The sequence below is a fragment of the Arvicanthis niloticus genome, chromosome 21 (assembly GCF_011762505.2).
Source record: "Arvicanthis niloticus isolate mArvNil1 chromosome 21, mArvNil1.pat.X, whole genome shotgun sequence".
NCBI classification, from domain to species: domain Eukaryota; kingdom Metazoa; phylum Chordata; class Mammalia; order Rodentia; family Muridae; genus Arvicanthis; species Arvicanthis niloticus.
This window is the reverse complement of record NC_047678.1, coordinates 25,375,590-25,388,870: the sequence shown is the minus strand read 5'-3', so window position 1 is coordinate 25,388,870 and position 13,281 is coordinate 25,375,590. Positions and strand designations below refer to the sequence as shown.

Sequence of the window (13,281 nt, the reverse complement as noted above, 5' to 3'; positions counted from 1 at the left end):
GGGAATCTCAAACCAGGTCTTGCTTGCTCAGCAAGCACTTTTTAACTGAGCCGTCTCCCTAGCCTGGTTTCATCCTTTGCAATTGAATAGAATCTCACCGTGTATATGTGTGACATTTTCTTTATCCAGTCACTGTTGGAGGGCACCTGGACTGGCTCCTTTTCTTAGCTGTTCTAAATAGAGCTGCCGTAAATACACATGTGCAGATTCCTTGTGGCATGTTGACTTAGAGAGAGTCCTTCTAGTGAATGCCCGGGGATGCTAAATGTGGGACACTGGGTGGGGTTGCTTTGTTTAGATTTCTAAAGGAGCTCCATGTTGGTTCCCAGGTGTCTGCAGTTGGCTCACACTGAGGAGCAGAGTGTGCATGGTGTCTTCCCCTGCATTTCACCAGCATTTCTTGTCTTTGTTTTCTTGATGGTGTCATTTGGTCTGGGGTGAGATGGAATCTCAGTGTAACTCTGGTGTACCTTTCCCTGATAGCTAAGGAGGTTGAACATTTCCCCACATACTTATTGGCCATTTATATTTCTTCTTTTCATGATTATCTGTTCAGTTCACCTCCTTAACCTGTTGATTGGATGCCTTGATTTGGGGGCATGGGGTGGGTATTAGTTCTTTAGCAGTGTAGGCATTAGTCCCATGTCACATGTTTATAGTAGACAAAGGTTCTCTCTCATCTTCGTACTGTCCCTGAACTCAGCACCCACACTCTCAGCCCCCCACAAACATATGCATGAATAAGGCTTCCACTGTAGAGGTCTTGCACTTCCTTTGGCTAGGAGTAGTCCGACATTTTTGTTTGGTGTTTGTTTATATGAAGCTATTGTGAATGGGATTTTTTTTCCCCTAATTTCTTTCTTGTTTTCTATCCTGCTACTTTGCTGTAAGTTATTACATCTCAGAATCTTCTGGTGAAGAGTTTCGGTTCTTCTAAATATAAGATCATGTTATCTACAAATAGGAATAATTTCACATCTTCTTTTCCCATTTATATTCTTTTATTTATTTCTGCTGTCTTCTTGCACCAGCCAAGACTTCACATGCTGTACTAGACAAGAATAGAGAGACTAGGCACCCTTGTCTCAGCCTGTATTTTAAAGAGAAAGCCTCCACCACCCCGTTTTGTACAGCGAATGAGGTTTGCTATACTATGCCTTAATTGTGTTGAGATTCGTCCGTTACTTTCCTAGTTTCTTCAGGAATATTATTATGAGGGGATGCTGAACTCTTTCAGTAAAAGCCTTTTCCATATCTATTGAGCTGCTCTGTGCTTTGTTTGTTTCCTCCACCCTATCTCTTACCATTCTTCTCCAATTGGTTCCTACCTTCCCCAGTCACTCTTTATCCTGACAGAACTTACATACTCTGAGCCTTCCTGTCCCCTAAACATGGCTGCTCTTCTCTCAGAGTCTACCAGGGAGAATTCATGTTTGTGATTCATGTCTCCATCCCAGATCCCATCCCCCACCTCCATCCTTAAACTAATGAAAGCTCCCTCCCACCTGTGATACCTTAGCCCCAGGCATCAGGACCCTAAGTATCAGAGTCCTGTGGTGCTGTGAACAGCTTTTAGCCATCTCCCTTCCTCTGGAACAAGGAGTGCCTGAAGTCAACAGGATTTGCATATCCAGGAGCCCGGGTCTCCTCTTCTGAGCCATACCCCCACTATATCCTGGCAGTATCCTCTCCAAAATCCACATTGACACCCGATACCCATATGATAGTGTTAAGAGGGATGGAGGGATATAGAGAAGAAAAAAGGAAATGAGGGGGAAACCACCATGTAGGGATGACTAACTCCTGAATGAGCTAATGCCCTTAGGAAGGGTTGCTAGGGGTGTTTTCCTTTTTGTTCTTTTTCCTCCACCACATGAGGACAGAATTCTTCCTCTCAAGGGTCAGAGAAGCAGCTCTCCTCTGCCACCAAACCTGCCTGTACCTTCATCTTAGACCGTCTGACCTTCAGAACTGTGGGGAAATGAAGTTCTACTATCAATCATGAAGTAGAACCGTAATTACAGGGCACCTGCACAGAACCAACAAGAAGTAGAATTCCTGATGTCATGGGGAGAAAGAGAAACTGACGTTCATCAGAAAAACACATTTTAGGGTGGGATACTTTTACTCACAACCATCTTCTTGTTCAATTATCCTATAGGACCATAGAAATTTAGAGACTGTTAGTGGATACTAAGAAAAAAGGTCACCTATATGTGTTCAAGTTATTAGCAATATCTCTAGTAGCAATGCACTTGGAGACTGCTCCATTTGTGAGTGGCCTTGCTTTATAAATGGAGATGGTGCCTGGCCTAGAGAAGTGTGACCTGGCCATGTGTGAAGCCTGCTAGAAGCAAAGCATGGGAGAGCCAATCTTCACTCACCTTTACTTAATATTGATGTCTGTGTACCAGGTTCTTCACATGTAAGATGGGTCTCCTTTTGCATACTTACTACCACATGAATGATGGATAACAATAGAGGCATGAAGCCCTGGCATCAAAGCTTTCAATGTCAGTGTAAATGCTGACATTGAACAGCAGGAGCACTGGGGGTGGAGATGCAGAGTGGAACAGCCACGTTAGATGCTGATGATTTCTTACAATATTAAATATACAGTTACCATACAGTCCATCAACTCTACCCTTAGGCATTTATCCAAGGAAATAAAAATACATGCTCACTGGAAACATAAATAAATACATGTGGTAATGTAATTCATAATGCTCAAAATCTAGAAAGAACCCAACTGTTGGTCAACTCTGAATGGACGAACAAATAGAAGCATGGTAGAGTGGAATGCTGGTTAGTGGTACAGAGGGATGACTCGTGATGCATCTGGCGGCTTGGGCACCATCCAGGGCACCGTGCCAAGTAAAAGAAGTTTGTCCTCTGTGTCTTCAGTGATTCATATGTAAGTCAGCAGCGTGGTGTTATTAGGAAATGTCATGGCCCTTTATTGGGTATTTAGGACAATGCCTATGAAGGGAATTGTAGGACTCTGATCCCATCATCCTCTCTCCCCTTGACCCATATGCCCTACCTCTCTCACCTGAAGCTCCAACCAATATGGCCACTTGACCTTAGATTTGAACCTTCAGAACCTGCCTTTACTTCAAAAGTAACTTTGATTGGGCACTGTCTTATAGTAATAGAAAGATAACACAACTGTATTCTGAATGATTCCATACATCACATTCTGGTAAAAAACAGTCACCAAAAGTAAAGAAAGGATTCAAAGAATTACAAAAGGATTCAAAAAATGCATTTGGGGTCCAGGAATATAGAAACATCCTCTTTCTCAGGCTCTGATTATACACTGTGGCTTATCAGACTCAGAACTATATTCCTGAAAGGGTATATTTTAGCATCTGTAATTGTTCACTAAAAGTACATAAAATATATATTGAGAACTCCATTGCACACACGAAAGAGACAGTCCCTGGTACATAGACCCTCGAGCTGAGCACACATCCTGCAGGCTTCTCTTTCCCCTTCTTCCCAAGGAATAACCACTCACCTGCTCAAAGGCTCAACATTTCCCATCTCTAGCTGTTGTAATAAAGTATAAAATTCATGACTTGCTATCTAGGTTTCTACTGGTCTTGGAATCATTTATTTATTATTTCAACAAATATGTACTGGTCACCGGTAAGCAAAGAATGTCTTTATGAGTTTCTGAACATGGCAGCTAGTGGAAGCCCCAGGCATCGCCTCTAGACTACAGATGGAGGCACTGAGCCTCTGAGTTGGAAGTCTCACACAAAGACATGCGAGAGGTTGGCGGCAGGACCCACCAGCCAGCACATGGAGCCTTAGAAAAGACTTCAGTGCCTGCACGGTGCTTGGCACTGTAGCCCCACCTTGTCCTAGAAAGCTAACAGCTGCTTCGAGAGGTAGACCCTCAGCTCTGGGTGAGCCCTCCAGTGATGGGACCTGTGTGAGAAAATGTCTCCTTTCTCTAAGGGGGAAGCCCTGTTTCCTACAGTGCAGCAGCAGAGCTGTGTGTTAGCATTGCTAGTTTGGTACCTAGATACAGGATGCTCCTTCTGTCACTGGCAAGCCCTGTTTTACTTTTCATCCTATGAAAAGGGAGAACATTATTGAAAAGGCATGAGTTTAATTTTTTTTCAGTTCCTTTTTTTTCTTTAATTATTTATTTATTCACTTTGCATCCCAGAGGTCACAACCTCCCCTCTCTCCTCTCTTACCAGTCCTGCCCTCACAAGTCCCTCCTCTCATTACCCCTCTCCTCTCTGAGGAGAACTGGGAGCCCCCTTGGGTACCACACCCCGTACATCAAGATTCAGCAGTTCCTCTCCTTCCTACTGACGTCCGCCCGCCCGTCAATCAGTCCAGCTAGGGAAAGAGGGTCCAATGTCAGGCGACAGAGTCAGAGACAGCCCCCCCTCCCCCCCCGCCTCCAGTTGTTAGGGGAGCTACATGAAGACCAACCTGCACATCTCTTACAGATGTTATAAATTGTCTGTATTTGCCCCTTACGTGTAGCTAGCTGGTAAAGATTCTGCCCCATTCTGTGGGCTGTCTGTTTGCTCTGTTGATGGTTCCTTTCACTGTACAGAAACGTTTTAAACTTTATGTCGGCCCATATGCTGATCCCTGAGGCAAGTGCCTACGCAGTTAGAGTTCTGTTCAGGAAGACCCTGCCCTGCCTGGGTCTTGAAGCACATTCCTGTGTTTTCCTTTAACAGTTTCAGCATTTCGAGTCTTAAAATTGAGGTATTTTATGCATGTCAAGCTGGATTTTGTACAAGGTAAAAGACGGAGCTCCAGTTTCCCTCTTCTGCAGATGGACGCCCAATTTGGCCAGCACCGTTTGTTTAGTAGACGGTCATTTTTCCACTGCGTGGGTTTTTTTTGTTTTTGTTTTTTTTTTTTTTGGCACCTTTGTCAAAAATTAGGTAGCCTTAGCTATGCCAGATTATTTCTGGGTCCTCTATTTTGTAAACTGGCCTAACCATCTGTTTATGCCAGTACCAGGGTGTCTTTGTCATTACAGTCTGTGGTACGATTTAGAAAGAACTGTAAAAATTAAATGCCAAATGCCTTCCAGTTAATAAATGGTCTAATGAAATGAGCATGCAGTTCTCAAAGGAAGAAAGAGAAGTGGCTTAAAATAAGTATTTAGGAAAGTGTTCAGCATCCCTAGTCAATGGGAAAATGCACACTAAAGCTAGTTTGAGATAGCCCCTCATTCAGATGAGAGTGGCTGTCATCTATAAACGGTGGTGAGTGAGGGGCCCTTATTCACTGCTGATCAGTGCCAAGTCATACCACCATTCTGGAAATCAGTGCAGAAGTTCCTCAGAAAATTAAAAATAATATTACCATGCGGCCCAGTTGATAGGCAGGCAACTCCTGGACCTACACACAAGACTCCATATAACACAGAGATACCTGCACGCCTGTGTTCATTGCTGTCTTCTTTATAATCGAGAGGGAATAGAACCAGCCTCCATATCAACATGAGTGGATAATGAAATGTGATACATATACACAATAGAATTTTATCCATGTCTATAAAAATGGAATCATGAAATTTACAATGAAATAGATGGATCTGGAAAGTATAATATTAAACAAAGTAACCCAAATTCAAAATCTATTCTCTCATATGAAAATCCTAGTTATACATACATACATACATACATACATACATACATACACACACACACACACACACACACACAAATGAGTGAGCAGGTGTAAGTGTGAGTGAAAGTAGAAAAGACCAAAGGAGGATGATAAAGATGTGACACAAGGATGACGAGGAAGGGTGGGAGTGAGTGACATGTCAAGCATGAAAAAGACAGAGCCTGGGAAACCTACAAGGGAAAAATGGGTCAGAGGAAGGTGAGGGGTGAACAATCAGTAGAACCTACTTGTAAACTAAAGAAGATATTTAAAATACAATATAAAAAGAATAAGTAAATAACATATTTGTGGCTTTCAAAGAAAAACCCCAAGATAATGGGAGGCTAGATTCATGAAGTCATGTGCAGGAGAACATAAAAGAGGCCAGAGTGAGAGTGGGTAAACCCAGTGGGTGATGGTGACCCTATTAAGGGAGTCTCCTCATGAACTGGCTTCGGACTTTCTTGAGAGTCGAGATCACAAAGAGGCTAAATGAAGGTCATTCTGCAGCCTCTGCTATACCTCGGTGCTTGGACAGTTGGTGAGAAGTGACAGATGACAGCAGCCATTGGTGTCAGTTTCCTGGTTGTGGGACTGGTCTTCACTGTGAGTTTTTATGTATGAAAGACCAAATATTTGTGGAGAAGCATGTAGTTAGTAAGTCATTCTCAAAAGCTGAGAGTACGAAAGAGGTGTCTGCCCTTCTGGAATTTTTCTGTTACTATGGGATTGTTTCAAACTTAAACTAGGATTTAAAATGGAAGGATATTTTATATGTCACCCTTATAGAGCCAAAGGCCACCTGTGGCCTTTTTCTTTATAGCCACTGAGATAAAGATATATAAAAAACAGAAAGAATAGTCAGTGTTGCTGTAAGTGTCATCACAGGACTCAGGATCGAGGCCAGAGAATTAGGAGTTCAAGGCCAGCCTCAACTACATAGAGTGTCTGAAGCCACCCTGGGCTACATAAGATTTTGTTTCAAAACAACAATAAAGAAAACAACACAATACCCAACATTTAACAGGGTCAGAAAAGCACAACAAAAGCCAAGTAAAGGGGTCTGGAGAAGGAGGACTAGATTTGGAAGATGGGCAAGGAGAGAGGAAGTGCTCCCTGGGAGCTTGAGTTTCCGGTCTGTGCTAGCCAAACACGCAGGTGGGCTTTGCCCTGGCTTAGGCTTTGGGAACCAGGCAGCTTTGCTGTTGGACTCCATTCAGGTGCCATCATCCAGCCCACAGCATTCTTTCCTGATACGCCTGGTAACTGGGTATCTAGTTAGTCCGATGTTTCCTGCTGCCTGCCCACCCGGTGCTGCAAACTGTACACGTAAACTGTTTGTTTCCAACTGTCAATGAAAGATTGGGGCAAAACTGATATTGAAGAGTTCTTAAAGTGACTTTGAAGTCCTCTGACTCCTTTTATGAGAAAAGAAGCAGGATATAAGAAAGGACAGGGAAATAACAATGGAGCTTCTTTTTATTTGAGAGCTCTGACTAACGGTAGTGATAGCCCCTCCATCCTTACCGTACATCCCCCACCCTTACAAAGAGACAGAGTCATTTTTAATGTGAACAGTACAAAGGATGTTGCCCTCCTTTCTGAAAGCACAGACAGCAAGAGCATCCCTTTAAAAAGGAGTTTCTATCATATGAATCTTGAGCATTCCAGTGCATCATTGTAGAAATATCAATGTGTTCTCTGAGTCTAAGTGCACGTCACCACCAGTGTTGCTGTGTGGGAGCGTCTGCCTGCCCACTTCCTCCCGGCCTTACATGAGTTTAAGGCATGGCTGATTTTTTTTTTCTTTGACGTATAATTTAGAAAATGATTTAAGTGTGCTTAAGTGCACCGTGAATGTTGTTGAGACCTAAGTGTCTACTAGATAATTTGTCCCTGTCAGTGTCCGAGAAGAATCTGTGTCCCCTTACAGCATTGAGGGCTTGGGCTCTGAGCTCAAAGCGAATGCTCTTCAGGTCTTCTGTGCTGTTGCTAATATTTTGTTTTAAATTTTTATTTTTATGTTGTGTCTGGGTACTTTTCTGGATGTTCTTTTCTTTTCATTATAAGTAGCCTTTCTTGGGTTATTATGTTAATGAAACACCAACAGACCCACTGTGTATAAACACAGGGGTGAAGGCAAGAACACACCTCATATAATTTCTGCGGTGTTCACGGTGTTTGGAAGAGTACCCGGGACACGACCAACCAGCACTCAAGCACTGCTTGTTGGCCGCTGTTGAATGCTGAGGGCGAGATTCTGTACCTTAGATTCCTCTCTTTTGCCTCATAAATGCCAGGGTCATGGTGTTATTTATACAACCACCGACTTTAAAATACATTTCCTTGCAGGTGATCTCTATGTGAGGATTGTAATCTTTTCTTCCTTTCTTGGCAGATCAGCTGTACAGAAGCTAGGGATAGAAACATTTGAGGACGTCTATGATTACCTCAAGAGAGCAAGGCATCAGAATGCTGGAGAAGCAGAGATCTGGGACCATCTGGAGATGGTGGTTCCTCGGGCCAGTGACTGCTTTGAAGTTGATCAGCTCCTCTATTTTGAGGAGTTGTTGCTGACTACAGAAGGAAAAGAGCCCACCCTCCAGTACCTGCACAGTGAAACTGCCCAAATGAAGCCTGTCAAGGGCACACGTTTCTGTGAAAATCCATGAAGTGTACAGTGTGTACTATATGGCGGGAAAGTAGTATGTACCTGGAGCCACAACCCTTCCCTTTGGCTCCTGGTCAGAGGTAAGGATACCTATGGAGAAGAAAGCATGCAGCCGGCTGCCAGGGCTTGGAGTCACAGGTCAAGGGCATAGATGAAGTCTGGCACCCTGAAAGGCTTTCCCTCAGGTGTACAGCCTTCAGGGTTTCCAATAGGGCGGGAGCACTCTGAAGACACAGGTGCTCTGTACTGTGTCCATCCAGGGTAAGCCTGACTACTGTGAACTCCAGGAACTATGGCCAGCTTGCTTGTGACGGCTACTGGACCCCAGCCTGGACAATGACCTGTTCATCTCCAATGATGTATTTTTGATCAACACTCTTCTCTTTCTATGTCTAACATGCAAGCAGTGCATAAATCTAAGGGCCTAGATTGAAGAATCCCAAAAATGTCTCCCTTCTGTGATTTATTCCCCAAACTTACTCTTAGAGCATTAAAGGCTTTTTTTTTTAATTATTGGTTATTTTATTTATTTGCATTTCAAATGTTATCCCCCTTCCCAGTTTCCATTAAAGGCTTTATTCAGAATAAATACAGGTTTTATCATTATAAGACAAATCTCCTATTTTATCTTTTTCTTATCTTACAGTATTTCTCAACTCATGGGTCATGACCCCTTTGGGGTTGCATATCAGATATCTTGCATATCAGATATTTTCATAACAATAGCAAAATTACAGTTATGAGGTAGCAATGAAATAACTTTCTGGTTAAAGGTCACTACAACATGAGGAACCATGTTATCATTAGGAAGACTGAGCATCACTGTAAATAGTCCTATATTGTTAAATGTAACAAATCCATGGGAAGGTATTTTTTTGCTTTCTTTTGCTTGCTGTTTGTTACTACTAAAACATAAAAAATTACACACAAATGAGGTATCAGTTGGTGTTTTAAAGATTTAATTGTTTTAGATATTTGAATGTTTTGTCTGCATGTTTGCATGTGTACCACGTGTGTCTTTGTTAGGGTTTCTATTGCTGTTATAAAATACCGTTGCCAAGAACAAGTTGGGGAGGAAAGGGTTTATTTAGCTTACACGTCTACATTGTAGTCCATCATTGAAGGAAGCCGAAGCAGGAACTCAAACAGAACCGGAACTGGGAAGCAGGAGCTGATGCAGGCCATGGGGACAGAGAGTGCTGCTTACTGGCCTACGCTTCATGGTGGCTTGCTCAGTCTGCGTTCTTATAGAACCCAGGAGCATAAAATCAGGGGCAGCACCACCCACAGTGGGCCAAGAGCCCCTAGGCCATCAATCACCAATTAAGAAAATACTCTATAGACTTTCCTACAGTTGAGTCTTATGAACTCATTTTCTCAATAGAGGTTTCCTCCTCTGATGAATCTAGCTTGTATCAAGTTAACATAAAATTAGCTAGTATACTGTGCAAGCCTGGGGACTGCACAGTGTGTGTGTCTGTGTGTGTGTGTGTGTGTGTGTGTGTGTGTGTATGTCTTTATTATACTTAAGTCACACAAGCTGTCTCCCCAGGCATCAATTATTTCTTTTATTAATAAAATTTTTATTCTTTGAAAATTTCATACATTTATAAAATGTATTTTATGTCAACTTGACAGGTGTAGAATCATCTGGAAGGAAGGAAACTTAATTAAAAAAAAAAAAAAAAAAAAAAAAAACTCCATAGGATTGATTGGCCTGTAGGCAAGTCCATGGGACATTTTCTTGAGTAGTATGAGAGGGCTCAACCCATTGTGGGCAATGTTACCCCTGAGCAGGTGGTCCTGGGATGTATAAAAAGCTAAAGTGAGAAATCCAGGAAGAGAAAGCCAGTAAGGAAGTATCCCATGGCCTCTGCATCAGTCCTTACCATCAGGTTCCTACCCTTCTTGAGTTCTTGCTCTGGCTTCCCTTGGTGGCAGATTGTGCTATGAAAGTACAAGCTGAAACAAATCCATTCCCTTTCCAAGTTGGTTTTACGTTAACTAAGACAACATCCATCCTCCACTACCTTCCTCCAACCTTGTGCACCCCACCCCATCACTCTCCCAACTTCATGCCCTCCTTTCTTTGTTGTTGTCTATAATGATAACTTTTACTCAGAGGACGTAGCAAGGAGGAGACCTCACTTCAGAAAGAGTCCTTTGGATACCCCAGGCCCTTTCATGACCAACCAGATAGCAAACTGCTCAGAAGATGGGGTTGCTATAAAAAGAAGCCAGGTTAATGTGTCTAGTCTCTTTGATGGTGGTTTTTATAATTTTAGAATGGAATAATGCTTGCATGAGTTGCTGGGTCTGTAGAGTAAGTCATAATGTGCCCAGAGAACAATGTCTTGCATTTAAGAATATGTTTTTAAGAAGATAGAAGAAGTGGGGTAATAGTCTACCCTCCAGAGATTTGTGTTGTGTACCAGCCTTATAAGAAAGGGGAGCCAGCGTAATGGGGGTTAGGAATACAGCCTCTTAGAGACGCTCACTGGAATTTACTTCTCTATAGTTCATTGGTGAGGAGCGAGCTTTGACCTGACTTCAAAATGAGTATCTGCCATTACATCTTTCTCCTTCAGCAATACAGTCTTAATTTTGGGCTACTGCTGTGTGGATATTAATAATCAATGGAAGATGACAGGTATGAGACCGTCACAGAGATGGGAGATGAAGGGTCTTTGTGCTTTGCTGCTCTCTGTCTCTGTCTGTCTCTGTCTCTGTCTCTGTCTCTGTCTCTGTCTCTCTCTCTCTCTCTCTCTCTCTCTCTCTCTCTCTCTCTCTCTCTCTCTCTCTCACACACACACACACACACACACATACATTCTACCTTCAATTTATACAGAAAAAATGTCACCAGCTACCCAGCTCAGCTATTTTGGGTGATGGAGAACTAAAGCTCCCCAGGGAGAGCTATGGAATATCCTATGGGTATCCAAAGGACTCTTTCTGAAGTGAGGTCTCCTCCTTGCTACCTCCTTTGAGTAAAAATTATCATTATAGCTTTGAATGGCTTTGAGGCTGGGGCTAGAACAAATGCTCTAGGTCTGAGTCAGGCCATCACCCTGGGGCTGACACATTCAACCATAGCCCACAGGCAAAGACACCGCAAACTTCCTTACGATGAGACATCAACTAGCATGTTAAAAGAAAGTAGGATCCAGCTACTGGGAGAGTAAAATGGAATGAAACAAAGAGAAGGAACAGGAGAGAAAGAGAGTAAAACAGGAATAGATACATAGCCAAGAAGCCATGTTTGGCAATAGTTCTGCCCTAATCTGTATGAGGAAGAAGTTGAACACCAATGGCGTGCTCCTAGACCTCCTCCTGCCATCACTGCGATTACAGCACTTCATTTCATCTGAATCTCTTCCTTGCCTACATATGGCCATCGCTGAGAACATGAGTGGGATCATGGGAAATTGCTATCATGATTTAGCTTCCTTGTAGCTGTAAATGCTCTTGGTGTTGGAGGAATTATTCCCTTTATGGTTAAGCTACTTGAACCTGTGTCATGGAATCTTCATTCCTGAACACTTCCATTATAAAAGTTCTACTGTCACCGTTACAAACACATCCCAAAAGATAATCACTTTCAGACACATTGAATAGCCCTTGATGGCTGCTCCAAAGATACAAATGAGTAGCTGGCTGATAGGCCTGGCTTTCCCTTCCAGAAGTCTCCACCCCCTTCACCTTGCTAAGCTGCCAGTAGAGCCTCAGAATAACCATCACTAGGGTCTTTGGTTTTTCCCTGATTTCAGAAAACAATTCATAAATATGGCTCCATAAATACCTAGTATGTTGATAAATATGTACTAGGAATACAATGGTCATTAGAATTTATGTAGTACCGTCCCACAGCAAAACCTGTTGAAATGTAATCCTTGTTTTGAGACAGTAAAAGTGAAACTAGGTGGGACCTTTAAGGGGTGACTGGGTCAGGGGCTCTGCCTGCCTGGATGATGGAGTCAATGATTTATGGACCATCTTGAAACTAGGTCTGTCTGTTATAAAACAGTACATGATTCCTCTGGCCATGTGATGACCTGTGCCACCTGAGAATTCTTCAAAGAGTCTCTGTCAGCAAGAAAGTTTTCAATAGATGTGGCTTTTTAACCTTTGACTTCCAACCTATAAAAGTGTAATGTGAGTAATTCTTTGTTCTTTATGAATTACCTAATGTCTTTCTTAGGATTTCTGTTGCTGTGAAGAGACACCATGACCACAGCAACTCTTATAAAGGAAAACATTTAATTGGGGCTGGCTAACCATTTTTAGAGGTGCAGTCCACTATCACTATGGTGAGAAGCATGGCAGCATGCAGGCAGACAGGGTGCTGGAGAAGGAGCTGAGGGTTCTACCTACAGATCAGCAGGCAGCAGGAAGTGCACTGGCTTGAGCTTCTGAAACCTCAAAGCCTACCCACTATTGATGCACCTCCTCCAACAATGCCACATCTACTTCAGCAAGACCACACTTCCTAATAGTGCCACTCCCTATGGGCCTATGGGGGCCATTTTCATTCAAATAACCACACCTAGTCTGTGGGTGCTAATGTAGTCTGTTGTAGCAACAGGAGACAGACACGATGTCCAGAATAAACAATTTGACTCCAAATTAGTCTAGATAACAATCCTTCAGCAGCTAGAAACATTTTCTGTTGATCCAAAATGTGATTTTTATTGCTCTGATAAATGGAATTCTCTGGTTCACTTCACCACTTGCTATACTCTCTGCCTGTGGCCTTAAAGTTTTAAGGCTGTTTCTCAATGCTCTGATTCTGAGTTTCACTAAGAAGCCTGATTTAGCTGAGTTGGAAATGTGTTGGTTCCTTGAATATGTTCTGTCACCCTGCTGTCATCTCCAGCCTGGCCACCTATCACATGAGCATGGGAGTTGGAACAGAGTCATCCTGGGGCAGCCCAGCCTCTGTACAATAAAACACA

The 13,281-nt window shown here is 42.8% G+C and overlaps 1 protein-coding gene across 6 annotated transcripts in view; it reads left to right on the top strand.

The window, feature by feature from the left end:
- Nek11 (NIMA related kinase 11) overlaps positions 1–9,267 on the top strand; it is a 221,282-nt gene extending 212,015 nt beyond the window's left edge. For all 6 annotated transcript variants that reach the window (XM_076917996.1, XM_076917994.1, XM_076917995.1 and 3 more), the window contains one exon: positions 8,054–9,267. In XM_076917996.1, the coding sequence (XP_076774111.1) occupies positions 8,054–8,327 (274 nt within the window). In that variant the 3' untranslated portion in view covers positions 8,328–9,267. The remainder of the gene's footprint in view (positions 1–8,053) is intronic.
- Positions 9,268–13,281: the final 4,014 nt, after the last annotated feature.